This window comes from Pteronotus mesoamericanus, unplaced genomic scaffold (assembly GCF_021234165.1).
Source record: "Pteronotus mesoamericanus isolate MK-2021 breed Mesoamerican mustached bat unplaced genomic scaffold, CSHL_Meso_final contig_269, whole genome shotgun sequence".
Taxonomy (NCBI): domain Eukaryota; kingdom Metazoa; phylum Chordata; class Mammalia; order Chiroptera; family Mormoopidae; genus Pteronotus; species Pteronotus mesoamericanus.
The window spans coordinates 4,451,484-4,474,250 of record NW_026555114.1 but is presented as its reverse complement, the minus strand read 5'-3'; the positions used below and the strand labels follow the sequence as shown (position 1 = coordinate 4,474,250).

General features: G+C 35.3%; 1 protein-coding gene across 1 annotated transcript in view; it reads right to left on the bottom strand.

Moving 5' to 3' along the window:
- TANC2 (tetratricopeptide repeat, ankyrin repeat and coiled-coil containing 2) overlaps positions 1 to 22,767 on the bottom strand; it is a 288,620-nt gene that overhangs the window by 235,047 nt on the left and 30,806 nt on the right. The window contains exon 2 of the mRNA XM_054574907.1: positions 5,284 to 5,377. Coding sequence (XP_054430882.1) covers positions 5,284 to 5,350 — 67 coding nt within the window. The 5' untranslated portion in view covers positions 5,351 to 5,377. The remainder of the gene's footprint in view (positions 1 to 5,283; positions 5,378 to 22,767) is intronic.

Sequence of the window (22,767 nt, the reverse complement as noted above, 5' to 3'; positions counted from 1 at the left end):
TGCATCTCCTGCTTTCCTCACATTTATTTTTTTATTTTGCTAGGAGACAACCTTGAGTAATTTTATTTTTCTCCTAACAGCTGTGTTATACATAGGATGCTTTCTGGGTTCTTGAATACCTGAAATGAACAGTATTTTTCCTCTTCATACCTGAATGATGCTCTACCAAAACAATGAGACAATGAAACAAACAATGACATTACTTGTATCAAAGAATCATATTTGAACTTCTACTAATTACTTGCATAATTTTAAATAATAAAATTATGGTAAGAGTTAAGAAATATACAAACATTTAATTTTTAGTAAACACAGAAACACAAATTTTCCTTATAACTCCTAATTCGAGAGTCACACAGTTGTTTCTCAAAACTTAGGAGTACCTAGTCCTACGTTCATCAGAAACAATTTTCACTTCATAAAACTGAACGAAGTTATAAAATTCAAGTTGATACCCACATAACCTTAGGGGGAAAACATTGCCTGAGAAAACTCATTTGCTATTACTCGATATAAAATCAAAATGTTGAAATATTTTTCTACTGGCCCGCATAAAAATTCAGATCAACTATTTAAATGACAAATTAGAACAGGCAATTTACCATTTTTACAAATGCTTTTTAAACTAAATACTAAATTGATCTCCCAAAACAAATGATTATGCCTATGAGAAATCTTACCTTATTAATCTTAAAAATAAGCCATGAGCCAACGTTGGTATGAAGACAAATAGCCATCCAATTAATCATTAATGACTACAGAAAAAAATGGTTATGATAAAAACACTAATGATGTCACATTTTTCCTTTCAATATACAATTTATTGTTTGAAATCCTTGCCTTGGAGTATGTTTGAAAAAATATACTGCTTCTCTACAAAAAGGGTTCTTTCCATACAGAATATAAATCACTGTTTTTAGAACTACTCCAACTTGCAATTACTCTAAATTATAAACATTATACAAGAAAAACCATAGAGAAAAAAAATAATACTAGAAGACCCCCCAAATCCTTATTGATATAATTACCTAGTAAATCAAAGGAATTACCTTTAATACTATAGTAGAATCTTGAAAGATATGGATTTAATAATATAGTATCTACTAGAGCAGTAGTTACTAAAAAGTCTTGAATACAATAATTTGTAACTTTGTTAAAGCACAAATTTGATGCCTACCTCTAGTAAAGAGAGTATGTGGAAATGAGTCACTATCTAGTACTCAGGACAAAAAATCTATCCAACATCTGCATCTTAATATGGCTTTACTGCTTTCTACCGATCATCTTTTATAAAGTAATTGTTGTGAAGTGAGAGAAAATGCTAGTGCTGGTGACAAAAGTCCAAAACTGGTCCTGGCTGGGTGATTCAGTTGGTTGGAGCGTAATCCCATAAACCAAAAGGTTGAAAGTTTGATTCCCAGTCGTGTCACACATCTAGGTTGCAGGTTTGACCTCTGGTCAGGGCAAGTACAGAATGCAACTGATCAATGTTTCTCTCTCACATTGATGTTTCTTTCTCTCCCCTCTCCTCCTGCCATCTCTCTCTCAAATCTATAAAAACATATCCTCAGGTGAGGATTAAAAAAAAAAGTGAACTGAAGGTGTCTAAGAAAATCATCATTCTAAACTAGAAAACAAAAGGATAAACCATTTCTTTATGTCAAATTTGGAGGCAGCTTGGATCTCTGATACATATATATTCACACAGATATATATGAGAGAGACAGAGAACACACATACGCACAATCAAAAAGTAACCAGTGGCTTGATGTCAATTATTACTTGTCTTCTGGTATATCAATTGATGTTTGGGGAAACACAATAACTAAACGTAAGGTAGTTCTCTGGATTGGATTCTGGAACAGAATAAGGACATTAACAAAAAAGCTAATGAAATCAAAATAAAAGTTTGGAGTTTAGTTAATAGTAATATACCAATGTTGGTTTCTTAGTGTTGACAAGTGTACCATAGAAATATCAAAAGTAACAATAGGGAACATTGGGTAAGGAGTATATAAGAATTCTCTGTACTACCTGCGCAACTTTTCTGTAAATCTACAATTAACCCAAAATAGAAGGCTTATTTTTAAAAAATAACTAGACAGCACCTTGATTTGGTTATCAAAATCAGTAATGAGTGACAGACGGACATTGTGTGCCTCCAGCTGTAATATCCCAAGAAGAAAACAACATACATTTATGTAACATTCCGACCAGAGAGTATAACCTGAATCTAGTCATCAAAAAAAAAAAAAAAAGAAAAAAAAAATCAAACCCAAAATTAAGAATATTCCAGTTTTTAAAGAGAGCTTTCACTCTTCAAAATGTCAAGGAACATTGAGAATAAAAGTATGTGACAAGTAATGTACAATAATACCTTATCCTGGACTGGATCTTAGAAAGGAAGGGAGGAAATTCTATAAAGGAAATTACTGTCAAAATTTGGAAAACAGATGGTAGACTGGGTAAAAGTACTGCAACAAAACTTAACTGCTTGAGGTTGAAAACTATACTCTAGTTGTATAAAAGAATTTCCTGGTCCTTAGGAAATAAACACTGAAAATTTTAGGATTAAAATGGCATGATATATTTAACTTACTCTCAAGTAATTTTGCGGGGAGAGAGAGGAAGAGAGAATGTGTGTATGTGTATAGAGACAATAAAGCAGCAAATGCAGTGAAAAGTAATTTGTGATCTGTGGACTTCTTTGTAAGGTAGTTACAAAGGTTCTGTGTACTACTAGAGGTACTACTGTTGCAACCTCTCAATAAGCTTAAAATTATTCCTAAACCTAAAAAGAAGTAAAGAAACAAATGGTAGTTCTAGAACTGAAATATATAAAAACTAAAATTAAGAACTGAATAGGGTTAAGAATAGATTATATACCAGTAAAGAGTGAACTAATGAACTGTAAAACATATCAAAATAAAATATCCAGCATAAAGCATAGAGATGAAGGATAGAAAGAGAGTGTAAGAGACATAGATGATACACATGTAGTCTATCAAATGTATAACTGGAGTCCTAGAAAGAAGAGAGAAAATGTAAAAAATTTAAAATCTGAAGAGATAATGAATAATAGCTTTTTGAAATTGTGAAAGACATCAAGCCACAGATTGAACAAGCCCTACAAACATAAATAAGTAGAAGACAAAGCTAGATAAAAAGAAAATCATTCCTATACACATCAATGTAAATATAGAAAACTAAAAACAAAGAGAAAACAGATAGATTGCCTTTAAAGAGGTAGCAATTTTAGGCTGACAGTTGATTTCTCACCAGAAATAATTCAAGAAGCCAGAAGACAATGAACAATATTTGAAAGAAAATAATTGCCAACTAGAATTCTACTCCAGCAAAAATATTCTACAAAAAATAAAGGCATTTTCAGATAGGCAAAAACTGAAGTATATTTGCCACAAGAAAATCCCAAATAAAGGAAATTATAAAGGGTATACTCTAGACAAAAAGAAAGGTTATCCTACTTAGAAAATGAAGAATGCAGGAAGAAAGGAAAAATCAATGAAAAGGTCAATATATTGGTAAATCTAAATAATAGTGAATATAAAAAAAAACAATGTCTTGTGGAATTTAAAATACATATAGATGAAAAGAATCTGAAGTTCTTTCATTGTCCAGGAAGAGTGCCAATTGATATCAAACTGATTGATGCTTAAATCTTTAAGATAACCACTGAAAGAATTATAAAGTGTATAATTTCCAAGTTAATAGGGGGAGACAGGGATTAATAAAAAAAAGTTTTGATCAATCCAAAATAAAGCATGAAAAGAGAAAGGAAAAAAGCACAGAACAGGTAGGATAAGTAGAAAGCACAAAATAATATGTTATATGCACACTCAAATACATCATTGGTTAAATTAGCATAGATGAACCAACATAAAATCACCCTTAAGAGACAAAATTTGAGTGAATAAAAAAAGAAAATTCAACTATATACTATTAACAGTATAGCATACAAAAATGTTTCAAGTAAAAGAATGGAACAAATCATACCTTGCAAACACTAATAACCAAAAGAAAACTGGGATAGGTATTCTATTATTAGTCAAAGTCAACTTTCAAACAAAAGGCAATATTAGAAATAAAGAGGGACATTTCATTATGATAAAAATAGTCAATTCGACAGGAAGATACAGTAATTCTAAATTGGAATGGATCTAGTAAGATAGCTTCCATATACATAAAGCAAAAAAAAAAAAACCAAAAACCCCAAACAAAAAACAAACTGTCAGGAACTAGGAGAAACAAGACAGTTCCACAATCATGGTGTGAAATTTAATCACACTCTTCCTGTAAATATTTTTAAAATGAGTATATAATTGAGGATATAAAATATTAACCAAATTGACCCACAATGCACCCAATTATTCAGAGTACACATTATCTTCAGGTACATCCACATTCACCGAAACTGATTATATGCTTATCTGTAAGGCAAATCTCAAAAACTATCAAAAGAATAAAATATCATAGAATAGGTTCTCTGATAACAGTATAATTAAGCTACGTTAATGATAAGATAGCCAGGAAATCATCAACTGTTTAAAAATTAACAATTATAATTTAAATATCTATTGGTCAAGAAGAAATCACAAAGGGGAGTTAAAAAACATTTTGAAGTGAATGATAATGAATATACTACCAATGTAAATTTGTGAAATGCAGAAAAATTAAGAAATTAAAAATATTCAAAGACTACAATAAATATCTACAACCCATTAACAGAAAACAAACATTTTTCTTCAGTATTTTTCCTCAAAAAATACATGTACATTTTAGGTGTATTTTTACCATAAAAGCCTAAGAGCCACCCCCTTGTTCTTAAAAAAAAAAGTTTATAAACTTTCTCTAATGACTGTAAAAGTCTTCAATTTATTTTTCACTTTCTGTAAAACCTTTTGAGGACAGAGCCTGTTTTTTACAGTCTTTTTGCCCGAAGAATGCCTAGGACTAAAAATAATTTCACATATTCAAAAAATAAATTTAGGCCTAGAAGGTTTTTAATAAGTAGTGCACAGAAGCATTACTCTCATATACTAGAAATAAATATTTTTCTTCACATACTTTTCCTTTACCTGTTCCTGATAATTATTCAAGTGTTCCTACGTCTTAATAAAGAGTATGACATCCTATAAAAACGTGAACTTTCTTTCTTCTAAATTAAGCCATTTAATATACAAATATTGTAGCATTAATTCAGGTCCCTAAAAGAACTTCCTTTTCTAAAATATCACACAGAATAAATGTAGCACAGTCACTTACCACTTGATCTGTTTTTACGACTTGATTTCCCTCCAGTAAGAAGCATCTTGAGACTATTCCGAAACATGGTTGTGCTATTCTGGTACTCACAAAACTGCAAAAGAAAATGTGGGAAAATGTTACAAATTCAGAATTAATTTTAAATGCACTATGAGGAATTCACTATGTTTAAAAATATAGTGCAGAAATTTCAACTATGACAAAAACATTTCATTAATGTAATTAAACATGTAAATATTTTCTTAAAAGTATAATACTTTGAGTACCCTAAGAGATAAAGGTACCTATCACTGAGGGCACACAGAAACAAAAAACAGAATTAGGTAGCTATAAATACAGTGTACCTTTTCATTTGACTCTCTATTTCTCAGGCAATTTTTCCACATGCCCAACACATACACCCAAAGTTTAAGACTCTAGAAACATACAGCCACTGTATATTTTTCATTGATTAAGCCAGAATTCCACCTCACAAGACTACTGACATATGAATCAATGCCTTTCCTCTTTATGTTCCATTTCTATCAAAGAAAAATTCAACTAACTGTGCTTTGGATTATGTCCTCTCACGTTCTCAAGGACTTTTATCCAACAATTATCTTCCTTTTCTTTCTCACAAACTTTAATTTTTTTCTCTCTACTGAATCATTCTGATCATAAACATAAACATGCTAATATGTCCTAGCCAAAAACAAATAAGTAAGCCCCTCTCTTTATTCCCTCATGGTCCAATTACTGCACATATATCCTTGCTCTTCATAGCAAAGTTACCCAAAAGTGTTGTCAGTACTTGGTGCCTCAAGCAGATTCAACAGAACCAATGTACTAGGACAGAGATTAACAGAAAATATTAAAACCGCAACACAGAGATAAAGGTTGAAAATAGAGAAACGAGTATAAGAGGTATGTGGAATCCACTGAAAGGTTCTAATATACATTTTCAATGAAATCCCAGAAGAGAGAAAATGAGAAACATCTGAAGGAGTAACAACCAAAAATTTTTTAACATTAGTGACAGATATACAGCCACATTTTAAAGAACTAAAAGAAAAAATAAACACATGTAAAAAGCAACAATCAGGTATACCGAAAGATAACTTTGAACAGAGATGATGAATGACAAGACAATGTAATGACTTCTTACAAATTCTGAAAGAAATAAATGTCAATCAAGAAACTAATTCACAGTTATGAAAACAAAACAAAGGTGATTTCAGAAGAAGAAAATAAGAAAAATTTATCAGTAAAAGAAATATGAAAAGGGAGTTCTTCCAACAGAAAGAAAATGCTACTAGAAAAGAAAAAAAGGCAAAAAAAAGCCATAGAAAAGATAATACTTTGGCAAATATTGATGGTAAAAATAGTATTATTAGCTTAAGTATAAAATATATATAGACTTAAAATGTATGACAACAATAACAAAAAGGTCAGGAGTCAAGTAAGTTGAGTTAAAGTTTCTAAGATATCTACATTGTGCAGGAAGTGGAAGAAGTAACAATTTACATTAGACTTCAATAATTCAAGATTCATACAGTAATTTCTAGGATAGCCATTAAAAGTTATCAGAGGTGACAAAAAGAATAATTAAAATATTTGATTGAACCAAAGAAGGTAAGAATTGAGAGGAAAAAGTATAGTGCATGACTCAAGTTGTACCTATTACTATGTTAAATATTCACTCCACTAAAAGACTATTTATGGACACAGAATGATTGACTACATAAAATGATCAGGAAAGACATACTATCCAAAAACCAATTAAAGGAAGCTGGCAGAGATGTGCTAATATCAAAGTACTTTTAAGACAATAAGCATTATTAAAGATAAAGAAAGACACTTCATACTAATTAAAAGTCCTGCCAACAAGAAGATATCATCATTCTAAATGTAAATGTAAGCAATGACAAAGCTTAAAAACGTATAAAGCAAAGATATACAAGACTAACAGATGATACAGACAAATCCAAAATCACATGGGACACTGACACACCTCTGTCAACAGCTACAAGGTAAAGCAGATGAAATAATTTACTAAGGTATGTAAGATCTGAAATACACAAGTAACCAACTAAACCTAATATTTAAGTACACTCCTCCAAATAAAAATAGAATAAACAAACTATACACAAAACATATAACAAAATGGACCATATGCTGGTTCTTAAAGCAAGTCTCAATAAATTTCGAACAGTTAGTCTTTGAGAATATATTCTCTGGCTAAAATTCAATTAAGCTAGATGTGAAAAATTTTTAGATATCAAGGAAATCCCCTACAACTTGAAAATTAAGTGATGTCCTTCTAAATAATCCACGAGTCAAAAAGAGTAAATGAACCACAATAGAAATTTTAAAATATTTGCAATGAATGATCATGAAAATATGACTTATGGAAACATATAGGATGGAACTAAAGCAATACTTGTAAAGAAATAGTTGGTTTAGTTTAGTTGATTGTATATTCCCAATCTGACATACCTTAAATGCATGTATTAGAAGAGAAGGATAGAAATCAAGATCTAAGCTTCATCTCAAAAAGTTCAAAAACAAACAGCAAATCAAATTCAAAGACTTAGAAGCAAACAGTAAAGAGTAGAAATGAATGAAATAGCAGACAAACCCAAAATAAATAAAATAAAAAAAGTCAAGCACTGGATTTCTGGAAAGTAATGATAAACCCCTAGCAATGCTGATCAAGAAAAAAACAGAAATTACCAATATTAGAAATGAAATAATGGACATCATTTCAGATAGTAAAAACTTTTTTAAAAAATATGAAAACTAATTTAGTATGAACTTCACACTAAATTTAATACTTTATATGAAACAAATTCTTTAAAAACATAATTTAGTGACACTCTATTAAAGAAATTCACCAAAACTCTTTCCACGAAGGTTATTTCTCTGATGAAGAATACCAAATTTTGTCCAGGCCAACGTGGCTCAGTTGGTTGAAGCAGGGTTCCCCAAACCCTGGGAACCAGGCCACACAGCAGGAGTTGAACAGCAGGCGATGAGCAAGCAAAACTTCATCTGTATTTATAGCTGCTCCCCATCACTCACATTACCACCTGAGCTCTGCCTCCTGTCAGGTAATGTCAAATCAGCGGCAGAATCAGGTTCTCTTAAGAGCATGAACCCTACTGTGAACTGCATATGCAAGCCATCTAGGTTGTGCACTTCTTATGAGAATCTAACATCTGATGACCTGAGGTGGAGCTAAGGCAGTGATGCTAGGCACTGGGGAACAGCTGCAAATACAAGTTATCAATAGCAGAGAGGCCTGACTTCAGAGACCATACTAAATCAATTGCTTGCAGATTCATATCAAAATCGTATCAATGAGTGGCAAGTGACAAGCTGCATCTGGTGGCAGGCTTTAAGTCACAATCTGACACTTATTTCAGTCCTCATATGGTCCGCCCATTATTTTATTTACCACTTCTGTCTGGGCCTCTTTCCCATACTGCACACTTGTCTCAGTCACAGTTTTGGTAGACCCACATGCTAATGTGGTGAGTTGTATAATTATTTCATGATCTATTACAATGTAATAATAATAGAAATAAAGTACACAATAAATGTAATGCACCTGAAATCATCCTGAAACCATCCCCCTGATGGTCTGTGGAAAAATTGTCTTCCACAAAACTGGCCCCTGGTGCCAAAAAGGCTGGGGACTGCTGGGTTGGAGCACTGTCCCATAAACCAAAGGGTTGACCATTCAATCTCCAGTCACAGGGAACATGCCTCGTGTATGGGAGGTAACCAACTGACAGTTCTCTCTCACATCATTGTTTCTCTCTCTCAAATCAACATATTAAAAAAAAAAATTTAAGCAATCTAGAAGTAATACTTCCCAGGTGTCCATCAATAGGAAAATGGATAAAGAAATTGTGGGATTTTTATAGGGTAGCATGATCTTACTGCCAAAATCTAACAGAGATTACAAGAAAAAAATTATAGCCCTGACTGGTGTGGCTCAGTGGATTGAGCGCTGCTTTGCGAACCAAAGGGTTGCCAGTTCAATTCCCAGTCAGGGCACATGCCTTTGTTGCAGGCCAGGTCCCCAGGAGGGGGCACGTGAGAGGCAACCACACATTGATGTTTCTCTCCTCTCTTTCCCTCCCTTCCTGGATTTTTCCTGTATGTATTTTTCATACAGTGGACTACTACTCAATAAAAAGGTATGAACTATTCATATATTCAACAATATAGATAAATCCCAAAATATAAGATGCTGAGTGAAAAAGAATGTTACACCAAAGTGTATGCAGCAATCTGTGGTAGGAAAAAATCAGAATGTTCCTATCTTAAAGGTAGATGCAAGGATTAACTGAGGAAAGGCATGAGAAAATTTCCAGGATGATAATATTCTGTATCATGAGGGAGGCTGGGATGCACAAATGTATGCATTTATCAAAACTCAGCAAATGTTCATATCAGATTTATGCATCACACTGCATATAAATTTTACCTCAAAAAAATAAATATTGAATTATACTCATGATATTCATAATAAATATCATGAAAGATATTCATGCCTTTAAAGAAAGGCATGCTGATGTCTTCAATTACTTTGAAATACATTGAAAACTAAGATGAAATGATAGATGAATAGAGGAATGGGAAGGCAGATATGTAATAAAGCAATTATAGCAAAATGTTAACAGTAGATTCTAACTAGTGGGCATATGTGTATGAACTAAAATTATGTTAAATTTTCTGTATGTTTGAAATTTATTATGTAAGATAAAAAGACACTACCATAATGGAAACTCTTGGCCCAGATGATTTCAACATTGCATTCTACTAGTATTTAAGGAAAAAAATAATACCAATCTTATACAAATTGTTCCAGAGTAGAAAAATAGAGAACACTTCCAAATGTGTTTTATAAAGACAGCATAAGCTTGGAACTTCCGGTCAAGATGGAGGTGTAGGTACATGCAGATCACCTCCTTGCACAACCACAGCAAAATTACAACAAAAATACAGGACAATCATCACGCAGAGCCATCAAAAAACTGAGCTGTATGGAAGTCCGACAGCTAAGGAATTAAAGAAACCACGTTCATCCAGACAGGTAGAAGGCGCGGAGGCGCAAAACCAGCTGGTCCCAAACCCACATGTGGTGGATGTAAAATGAAGGGCTATGTTGAGATCAGGGGCTCCCACCCCCACATCTGACCACCCAGGCCAGGATTCCAATGCCTGGAAGACAAATCCCCATAACTTCTGGTTGTAAAAATCAGTGGGGGTTGTTGGGTCAGCAGAAGAAACTGCACTACACTCAGTCCTCTCCTCTTAAAGGACCTCGCACTGCAGACAGACTTACTTAGACTTACTCCCTCTGGGGTCCAGCACTGGGGCAGCAGCTTGAAGGGTACAAGTGGCATGTGGGAGGAACTAAAGTGTCTGGCATCAGGGTGAGAGCTGGGGGACAGCTTCCTCCCAGACAAAACTGCAGACAGCAGCCACTGTACCTTTTCGGAGCCCTCCCCTACATAAAGCCATAGTGCAGTGGCACCATATCCAAATCTCCATCAACCTGGCTCACATGGTTAGCCCCACCCAGACAACTACCTAAGAGTCTGCCACACCAAACTTAGGGGCCAACCCAAGCAACCCTCCCACTTTTGGTGGCAGTGGCTTTTCCATATGAAGGGCTGGGCTAGGTGCAGGCTTCGGACCTGCCTAAATCCATTCAAACAAGCAACAACTGTGCCCAGCCCCCATACCTATCACTGAGTGGCCCCAGGCCCAGCACTAGCAATATCACTTTAAATCAGCATCTGCAGATCACCTTATAGCTTACGCCAACGGGCCCCCGACAGAACACAAGTGGAGACTGATCATGGCCTGCACCACCAGGGAAACCCCAGAGCCTGCATACCCAGTGGACAGATACAGGCCACATTGGAGCACCAACCACCTCCGAAGACATGGAGGGAAGTGGTTGCTGGGCAGGGACCACAGCCAGTCCGACCAACTAGCCACCATACCAATATTCTCCATATCTATGATTCTGTTTCTGTTCTGCTTATTTGCTTAGTTTTCTTAGATTCAATTGTTGATAGTTATGTATTTTAGTGGGTAAATACTGGACTGGGTCAATCTCTCCCATTGATGTGCTGGCAGCAATCGAGGCTCATCTACAAGAGAAGTGTGTACTCAGTCCACATGGAGAGAGCATCTTGAGTACACAGCTTGGGAGCAAGGGGAGGCTGTGCCACTGGACCACTGAACCCTGCAGGATACTTACTGTATTAGGCCACACTACCAAGACATGGAGTCAAAGCAGCCCTACCTAATACATAGAAACAAATGCAGGGAGGCTGCCAAAATGAGAAGACAAAAAAATACGGCCCAAACTAAAGAATAAAACAGAAGTCCAGAAAAAGAACTTATACAAAATGAAGATAAGCAATCTATCAGATGACGAGTTCAAAACACTGGCTATTAAGGATGTTCAAGGAATTCAGTGGGTACTACAACAGCATAAGGAAGAGCCAGATAGAAATAAAGGATATACTAACTGAAATAAAAAACAATTTACAGGGAATCAACAGCGGAGTGGATGAAGCCAAGAATCCAATTAAGATTTGGAACATAGGGAGAAAAAGACATCCAGTCAGTATAAGAAGAAGAAAAAAGAATACAAAAAATCGAGGACAGTGTAAGGAGCTTGTGGGATAACTTCAAATGTTCCAACATTTGCCCGCAGGGGTGACAAGAGTGCCAGAAGAAGAGAAAGAGCAAGAAATTGGATATCTATTTGAAAAAATAATGAAAAAAAACTTCCCTAACTTGGTGAAGGAAACAGACATGCAAGTCCAGGAAGCACAAAGAATCCTAAACAAGATGGATGTAGGGAAGACCACACCAAGACATATTATAATTAAAATGCCAAAGGTTAAAGACAGAATCTTAAAAGCAGCAAGAGAAAAGCAGATAATTACCTCAAATTCCCATGAGACTGTCAACTGATTTCTCAAACGAAATTCTGTAGACTAGAAGGGACTGGCAAGAAGTATTCAAAGTGATGAGAAGTAAAGACCTACAGCCTAGATTACTCTATCCAGCAAAGCTATCATTTAGAACCGAAGGGGAGATATACTGCTTCCCAGACAAGGTAAAGTTAAAGAAGTACATCATCACCAAGCCATTATTATATGAAATGTTAAAGGGATTTATGAAAAAGAAGATCAAAAATATGAACATTAAAATGGCAAAAAAAAAACACAACATAACTATCAGCAATTGAATCTAAAAAAAACAAATTAAGCAAACAAGCAGAACAGAAACAGAATCATAAATATGGGGAACACTGGGATGGTAGCTAGTGGGGCGAGGGGTCTGGGGAAATGGGGGAAAAAGTGAAGGGATTAAGAAATACAAATTAGTAGTTAAAGAATAAGCAGGGAGATGTTAAGAGCAAATATAGGAAATGGTGTTGCCAAAGAACTTATACACATGACCCACGGACATGAACAGAGGAAGTGGGATTGCTGGAGGGAGGGGGGTTGCTGGGGGGATGGAGGCATAGAGGGAAAATTGGGACGACTGCAACAGCATAATCAATTTTTAAAAGTCAAATAAGAAATAAAGACAGCATAAGCTTGATAACAAAGACATCAAGGTTGTTACAAGAAAGAAATACTTCAGACCTCTCTGTCGAGATAGATACAAAAATCCTAGGTAAAATATTAGCAAAAATCATACCTACCATTATACTAATCAGGACCAAGAGGGAGTTTAATCCAGAAATGCAAAAATGATTTAATACATGAAAATCAATAAAACTTACAACATTAACAAGAAAATCATATTATCAATAGATGAAGCAAAAGCAATTGATAAAATTTAACATTCATTCATGATTTTTAAAAAAGCTAGTACAAAACTAGAAATGAGAAGTTCATTAATATTACAAAAGTGTACCTTTAAAAAAACACCTATAGCAAACATCATACTTGATGGTGAATAACTGCAAATATTTCCTAAGATTGAAGAATGTGACCACTTATTATCACCACTTGCATTCAACATGACCCTGGAGGTCTTAGCCAGTACAAAAAGGTTAAGAATATGAAATAGCATAAAGAATGGGAAGAAAGAAATTTAAAAATGCCATTTCCACAAACAATATGATTTACTTAGAAAATCAAAAAGAATTTATAAACTATTAAAATTAAATGAATTTATTAGCAAGATCACAAGATACAGTGTAAAACATAAAGATATAAGGTGAACACCAAAAATGTAACTTACCCTTTTGATCAGTGAAGATAAATATTACAATGAATCCTAAAAAGAACAGTTCAAGCATTTATGAAATATTCTCTTTATATTCATCTTGAGAACTATTCTTAGTTTTTTCCTCCAATCTTACAGAGAAGAAATTCTAACTCTGATTAGGTAGTGTATTTACTTCAATAATATATGATTTACAGTTAGGTGCTCAATCCACTGAGCCACACCAGCCAGGGTACTTCACTAATATTTGAAAGACTTGAACAATTGTGTGTTATATGTAAGGATATAAATGAAATACACTTCGTGTTTTAAAATATGCCATTAAATTTATCTTTTTATTGAGTTATAACTGACATACAACATAATATTAGTTTCAAGTGTACACATAATGGTCAATATGTATATACTGCAAAATAATCACAGTAAGTCTAATTAACATCTGTCACCATACAAAGTTACAGAATTTTTTTCTTGTGATGAGAACTTTTAATATTTACTTTTTAAATAGTAACTCTTATAACTCTTCAATTTGTATTTTCTTAGAAGAGAATGAAGAACTATTTTCTTATATATCAGATTCTCTATGTGGATACAAGTGAGAAATACATATATATAAATATTCTACATACATGATCTCATTTAATCCTCATCAAAATCCCCTTAAGGTGGATGGTATTTGCTTCATTTTACAGAGAAGGAAGCTGAGGTAAAGAAAACTGAAATAGCATTCTCAGTTATACAGCCAACAAATGCTTAAGGCTGTATTTGAACACATGTTCTTTGTGCTCCTCAGTGCCTATTCTTAAATAGGCAACACTCAATAATTCTATATAAAGCATTAACTGAGACTATGAAATTTCTAAATCTAATGATCCAAATTAAAAGTCTGAGAAGTATTACTCCACTTGGTTCTCGGTTTTAAAATATGTACAATGCTTTTTTTGTGGTGCTATCACATACTTTAATTCATTTGACCTTAATCTAGTGAGTTTAAAAAAAAAAAAAAGCACTGTTATGGATTGGCATTAGTCTCCGCAAATGCACCAAGAAAAATTATGACAAAACTTCTGGGGAGGGGAAGGAAGATATCCTGTTTTAGTAGACACTATGATGTCCCACCCAGATGTCCATTACAGTATCAGTATACCCATCCCCCGGGTGTTAATGGCTCAGAGCTGCTCCCCCTTCCCCAGAAAATTATTCTAGGCTGACTAGAGCCACCAATGACTCATTCACACAAGGGTACAGAAGACTAGCTGCTTTAACTCAATGAGACACAACTTTGTAGTATGATTTATGTTCCAAAGCCCTCACCCATCTCTTCCTATGCTTTATTTTTCTTCATATACTTATCTCTAAACAACATGTTGTATACCTATTTGTTTACTGTCAGCTCCCCAATAGAACAGAAACTCCACAAGGGCATGGAAGCTGCTTGCTTAATTCATTGCTGCAAGTCCCTAACTAGAGAATAATGCCTGTTAAAGAGTAGGTGCCAAATCAATATTTACTGAATTAATCAATTATATTGCCTCACCTTGTATTTGATTTGTCCAAATCAAAGCCCTTATAAAGACTGATCTTACTCTTTTTATCCTCAATGTCTATCTCATGGGAGGATCTCAACACTTTTTGAATGAGTAAATGAATGAATAACTGAGCAAAAACTTGATTAATCAGATTACTAACCTGGTAAAAAGGTAAGGAACACAATATAAGTAAGTTTCAATAGAGGAGACCGGGTTATGAATTAACTAGAGCAATGCAGGAATACCTAGGGTGATCCTGTACCAGAGATAGTCAGGAAAAAACAAAGAAATTCTAGACAAGTTCAAATTTTTATCCAAGTAAAACCCAAGAATATTCTATTCTTACTTCAAACTTTTGCCTAACACACACCTTACTAATATATATGTACATTTCTTCAGAGTTTCAAATGAAAAAAATTTATAAGCACAGATTATTAAAACAAATTATTTAAATTACTAAGAACAGGAGTCAAAAAGAATAAAAATCTCACATCTAAAAATAAGCCAAGATAACGTCCTAAAGTTAATTTAAGTGAAAAATGCTGATGGATGGAATAAATTAATTATAATGATGATCACTTTTTGAAGTAGTTTTTTTTCTTGCTAGTCCTATAACATTTTATAAAACTTGACTGAAATACATTAAAAAGTGAAATTATAATACTTATTTAAAGCTAATTATCCCTCTCATAGTTACATTTTGGTAAAACGACTTTCTTATTCAAGTTAACACACCACTAGAAAATTTATTGTAATTAAATATTAATACAGATACTCCATAAAATTGAAGCTAAGTGGGAAATGGCAGTTTGATCTCATTAGATTTATGACCGTAATACATGGCTAAATCTTATCCTACTTTTCCAAATTTTATATCCAAATTTTAAAATGTTAACTCAATCAGTAGAAATCATTATAATTTCTGGCAAGTGAATCTCTGGAAGGAGGATAACAACCCATCCTCAGGCTCCAATCATTTCTAATTATCATATACTTAACTGATATGAACATTATGTTATCTACATGACCCCTAAGCTTTTATTTTTGTGACACCTGGTCTAAACCATTCAGGAGAAGTACTGACTATTCTTTTAATGGTCCACCAAGGTGGAAGACTCCTATCTCAGTATCTTCTTGCAGTATTTTACTGTGGACAATCAATTTCCTTTTCAATAATCATTTCTCCTACCTATTTAAAGCCTTTTCTTAACCTGTTATTCAAAACAGGAGCATAATATCCCCCCTTCATTAAACTACTTATGTAATAATAATAATATAATAAAATTAACTATTAAGCACTCTGTACTATTCAAGCTAAATAACCACAGTACTCAATAAATAAATAATGAATAAATGAATGAATGGTAAAGCCAAGGCCAACCCATATGCTATATCTGGTGATAAATAGATAAGTATCATAAATCAATATGAGGTGTACTTCCTAAAAAAGCTGAAAAATAAAGGGAACTTGTATCCATACAAACATTTACTTGGATGCCACCAAGAACCAGGCACTGTCCTAAGGTGCCGATGATAAAGTAATGAACAAAGAGTAACCCCTTCCCTCAGTTTACAATTCAGCTATTCAAAGGAAAGGGATGCCCCTTAAGAGGATTTGATTCAAATCTGAAAGACAATACAATATACGATCTCTATTAAATAGAAACAAGAAATAATCATTCAAAAAATAAAAAAAGACTTCACAGAAGCATATTACTGTGTTGACAGCCATAATAAATGCAGTGAAAAATGACTAACCTTCATCTTCCAGAAGGGAGGAAGGACTCAGAGGCCTCTTTAGTAAGGGTATACTAGTTTATTACCTTGCTGTCTAATATAGCATGTTCTGACAGATGACACCCATCCCAAGAAACGCTCCCAGTTGAGAAAGGAGCATAACAAGAAACAAACTTTGAACACCAAACTGGAACTATTCAGACTCCTCACTGCCTTAGATCCAATTCCATAGCACTGCTTCAAATATCTTCTACCTTCCCTGAGGCTAGTGGGCTGGCAAGTGAAAGTTTCAATAAGAACAAGAACCGTATCAAATTAATTACGATGACTAAGCCACAACCACTCTTCAGTTGGTCTATTTGCTAACTTGGCTCACACACACACCCACAAAATCTAAACGGGCTGAGGCTCTGGTGAGGTGTACTGTGGAAAGCCTGAAATTTCTAAAAGAAATTTCGGGGTTAAGGAAGTAGAAATCACTACCTCAGCAGTATTCCCAGATCCTCCAAGTCTGACAAACACCAGTGCACTATTTGGTACCAATTATGATACTGTGATTTTATAATAAATATATTATATATATTTGGTCTTTGTCCACAGTTCCTGACACATAGCTCCTAAAACCCTTCAAATTCCCTACACAAAGACAGCACTAAAGGTGTCTTTTGCTATGTTAATGAAATGGCTTTTTCAAAACCCCTAGGGGAAACAACCAGGTGATTAAAGGGTCTCATCCCTTACCATCACCAAAGAAGGTAAGGGCTGGAGGTTGAATCAGTCATCACTGTCCAATGATTAAACCCACCATGCCTATATGATGAAGTCTCCATTAAGAACCCAAATGGATGGGATTCAGAGAACTTCCACCTGGTTGGTGAACAGGTGGAGATCGGGGGGAGAGTTGCTCACCTAGACAGCATGGAAGCTCTGTGCTCCTTCCCACATGTCTTGCCCTATGCATCTCTTCCATCTTGCTGTTCCCAAGTTACACCCTATCATAGAAAATAAATGGATAATCTCACAAGTAAAATGTTCCTCTGAATTCTGGGAGCCGCTCTAGCATCAATCAAACCCAAGGAAGGATGTTGAGAATCTCTGATCTCTAGCCTATAAATCAGAAGCACAGATTACAATTTGGACTTACAAGTGGCATCTGAAGTGGATTGGGAAGCGGGGGTACTCTTGTAATATTGAGCCCTTAACCTATGGGATCTGACACTAGATAATGTCAGAACTGAATTAACTGCTTGGTGGTATTGGAAGAAACATATATTGGACTGACCAATTACAATCTCTTCAAGGTATCAGTCCCATATTATCAGTTACTAAACGGGGTGCAGTATCTGGCCAAGCTCAGATATATGCTCTGTATGCTAATTTTATACTCTCAAAGGCTGTGAGGACCCAGGGGACCACTTCCTGGATTTCTTAGCCAGCAGCTTCCAAAAGGTAGTGATACACAGTTTTGATTTCACCAATCTTTCAAAGTAAAAGGAGGGGAGGGGATTAAAGAAGCAGCTATGAGGCAGGAGTAGTGTATTCCCACCCTTGCTTCCATGAGTGGAATTCATTTTGTGTAAAAAGAGAACAGTAGAGTTACAGATCTCCCAAGAATTTTATAGCACATTTTCAAAAGATTGCTCTGTCACAAGCCGATTATTAAGGGACCGTATTAAGTTTCTTTTAAAATTTGGCATGACAACCAAGTCTTATAGTCTATATAGACATCCAAACATCTTATGGAGACATAACTACCTGGAAGGACTTGCAAAGCATAGGAAAAGCAATTCTTTAAGGTACTCCCATCAATTAAAGACTCTGTAACATGGGAACAAACTCAATCCTCATTGGCTTATGCAATATAAAAAATTTATTGCTCATTTTAGAGAATAATCCATGGGTAAGGTTAACCTCTTGCAACCAAGGTTCACTGAAATCACCAGGATCCAACTCTTGGTTTTGCTTTATCTACATTCAATCTACTCTCAGTCTCCACGCTATGGTCTACAATGACTTCAAACTCTTATCATCAGCTCATCCAGTCCAGCAGAAGAGAGCAAGGGTCTTTGTTCTGAGATTCGCTCCGATTTGACGATTGCAGCCCAGGATGGCTATAAATGCAGCCCAACACAAAATCATAAACTTACTTAATATCTTTTTATTGTTCATCAGTTTTTGTTAGTTTTTGTGTACTTAATGTGTGGCCCAAGACAACTCTTCTTCCAGTATGGCCCAGAGACATAAAAAGGTTGGACACCCCTGATTTAGGGCATGTGTGTATCCCTGAAGCAATATGATGCACTGATTGGCTAAGGACTGTGTCATGTCCTCCCATGATGCCAGGTTAATGGAGTTTCAAGGAATGTCATCCCGCGCTAAAATTAAGGCTATTAACCAAAGGGAAAGCAGAATGTAAACTGAGGTGACAAGCAACTAATGTCTACCACAGTGCTCTATTGCCCAGAAGAGACAAGGTTAAAACCATTACTTAGATGTATGTGATTTCTACCACGACTCAGTTTAAAAAGCTAGAAGACAGACACAATTTCTCGTACAAGGAATAGACACAGAGATTTTGTCCCCCTCAGAGGCACTATTACACCAACTCTAGAGAAATACATTTGCGAGATTAAGCAGATATTACAGACTGCGTGGCTCTCACTAAGTCCCTTCCCAACTTGTTCCAGCAGACCTTGGCATCTTATATCGGCAAGAGAATGGCAAGGGGAACTGTGTATACTTGAGAGGCAGGTACTTAAATCTATGGGCTCCTACTGGGGAGAGACAGTGAAGACCTTTAAATAGCAGTTTTGAACAACAGTGGGTGAGTCAATGCCCCTGTAATAATAACCTTTTATGATCCCAACAACCCTTTGCACAATAATCCTTTACATCTACCTTAGATGACTTGGGCAGCAATGCTATATCAAGATGATTCAGAGAAAAACATATGGCATTTCCTATTCAGAAACCATCCATCCAAGAAAAAGACTGATGTACCATTAGTAAGTTTGTGTTTTATCACTGAGGTAAATTATTATCAAAAAATGTAGGGAGTTTATATCAAGGTACCCGTATATAGATTGATAAAAACCTCATACATGTACTTGCCAGCATTAAATTGAGTATCAGAGGGCAGCAATAGTAACCCTTAAACTATGATCTCTGTATTCATTATTAGCAGTGCATAATCAATAGTCCCTACTCCTAAACCACTAAGGCAATATCTAGGCAAAGTGGAGGTTATCGGGGCGGGCGGGGGGGGAGGTGAGGCGGCGATGTATATATATCTGGAGGAGTCTTGATTACATAATTTGAAAATGTCAGTCACGGTTCCCAAATAAAAGTGGCATGTTGGTATAGAGTGGGAAGATCTGTAGCATCTTACAGTGAGAGGAAGAAATGAAGAGTAAACGTTTCTGAAAGGAGAGACTAAAGGTAATAACGTTCGCTGTTCCAGTAATGGCAGAACTTACCAGTAATTGAAGGAATACTGTATAGAGTACTAGAGGGCCCCAGGAAGTGGGTTTTGGAAACAGCTGTATACTGTCTCAGAAGTACTGTTCAATGATACAGAGGGATACTTGCCAGTTATACAGTACAACCAAACCAGGGCCAGAACCAGCCAAGAGAAAAAGGGAGGGAAGTTGTCCCAGCCTGCCAACTGACACTAATAAATGTACATTAGCCAGTAGTGCTCCAAATGGGACCAAAGAGCCTCACTCACTGACTATGTTTAACAACACATATCACCATCCCATGAGTAAGGAGGACAGAGTAATCATAAGGGGAAGGAAGGAATACACAAGGCCACACAGTGGGGTCCTTTTCAAAGTTAGACACCTCCCACTACCATACATGGGAACAATGAGTTCCCCTCCACAGACTTTAATGCACAAACCTCAGATTTTGGATTGTGTCCGATATATCTAGGGCAAGAATATGAGAATGGTATCAGTCCTGGAGAAGGATAGGTAAGGGGTAAAAAGAGGTACAGTGGAAAGGGTGGAAAGAAATCTCAGTTTAGTAGTAGAACGGTAAAGCTTCCTTTGGAATAGGGAATCCAACCAAAACTCTGATCTATCATCAATTGAGAGTGCCCAGAAAGGGCATAGTCTACATAGTCTGACAATGCCACATAGTTTCAGTGGGGCATACACTCTACTGACCAAACGTGGGAAAAGAAATATTCCCTTTTACAAGATGTCACAGGATTCAACTGGGGAAGAGAATAACAGGATTAAATTTTCTCACCTATGGCTATCCATCCATCTGTACTGATTCAAGTTATTTAATGGTTACTTGTCTATTCAGGTTTTCTATTTCCTGAGCCATCTATTTCATCTGTGTTTTAAAATGGGCTTAAGGGAATATGGGCAGGAACCAATGGTGTTAACTACAGAATGGAGAGGCCCTTATCTCATAACTACTCTTTTATATTTTCCATCTATCTGCACTGTATCCCAGGCAATTTCTTCAAATCTATCTGCCAATCAGTACTTCTCTCTTCAGTCATGTCTACATTGCTAACTTAACCCTTCCATCGAGTATTTTCTTCCTTCAATGCTGTACTGCATATGCTGTTACAAGAAAACAAGCAATTTATATCAGTGAGCTGACAAACCACTGCATCTTTCATAACATCAATAAGCAAAACATATAGGGTGGGGCAAAAGTAGCTTTACAGTTGTATCAAGTATGAGAAACAAAATTCATTCTTGTATTATTATTTAACTGTTGTATTCAAAAATGGATACAACTATAAACCTACTTTTGCCCTACCCTGTATTTATTTATTCCATTCTCTTCATTCTTTGTGTGTCATTTTGAAGTATATTATTTTTCTGAATGCCATTAGCACATTTCTCACATTCCAAATCCTAATTACACAGGGTCCAGCAGAAGTAACACCTGCTTGAGTGTGGTTGGTAGAGTAATAATAGGGGTGTAATAGTTTAGTTTTAATTTGAATATTTCACCTAAAATGCCATATTGTGTGCTTGAGTATGATATTGTTATGTTACAGAATTACACGCTTATGATTTTGTAATAATACAGGGGCATTATTTGTGCCAGAACCTGTATTTTTCATGTCTTGGATTCCTATTTGGTATTTTTCAAGCCCATCTGATCATTTTTTATAATTTCTTCCTCTTTTCTCCTAATTCTCTTGTTACTTTAAACATTTTAATATTATATATGAATACAAATAAATATAAAAGGAATATACTTTATAGATGTAACTTTGATTGTTTTACTTTTATTGTATTTTTTACTACCATTTATTTAGTCCCCTTTATACCCTCCTACTTTCAGCAATCATCACAGTTGTCCATGTCCATGAGTCTGTTTTCCTTTTTGCGAAATCCTTCCACCCCCTAACCTCCTGCTCCCTGAGCTGTCATCTTGCTCTCCATCTATGAGTCTGTCCACATTTTCCTTGTTAGTTAGTTTGTTCATTAGAGTCCACATATGAGTGAAATCATATGGTATTTGTCTTTCTCTGACTGGCTTATTTCACTTAGCGTAAGGTTCTCCAGGCCCCTCAATACCGCCACAAAATGTAAAATTTTCTTCTTTTTTACAGCTGAGTAGTATCTGATTGTGTAAATGTCCCACAGTTGTTTTATCCACTCGTCTACTGATGGGCACAGGCTGCTTCCATATCTTGGCGATTGTAAATAGTGCTGCAATGAACATAGGGATTCTTATGTTCTTTCAAATTAGTGTTTTGGGTTTCTTCGCATGTACTCCCAAAAATGGGACACCTGGATCAAAAGGCAGATGCATTTTTAATTTTTTGAGGTATCTTCATACTGCTTTCCACAGTCTGCGTTCCCAGCAACAGTGCAAAAGGGTTCCCCTTTCTGTGCATTGTCGCCAGCACTTGTTTGTTTATTGATGAAAGCCATTCTCGTAGATGTGAAATGATATCTCATTGTGGTCTTAATCTACATTTCTC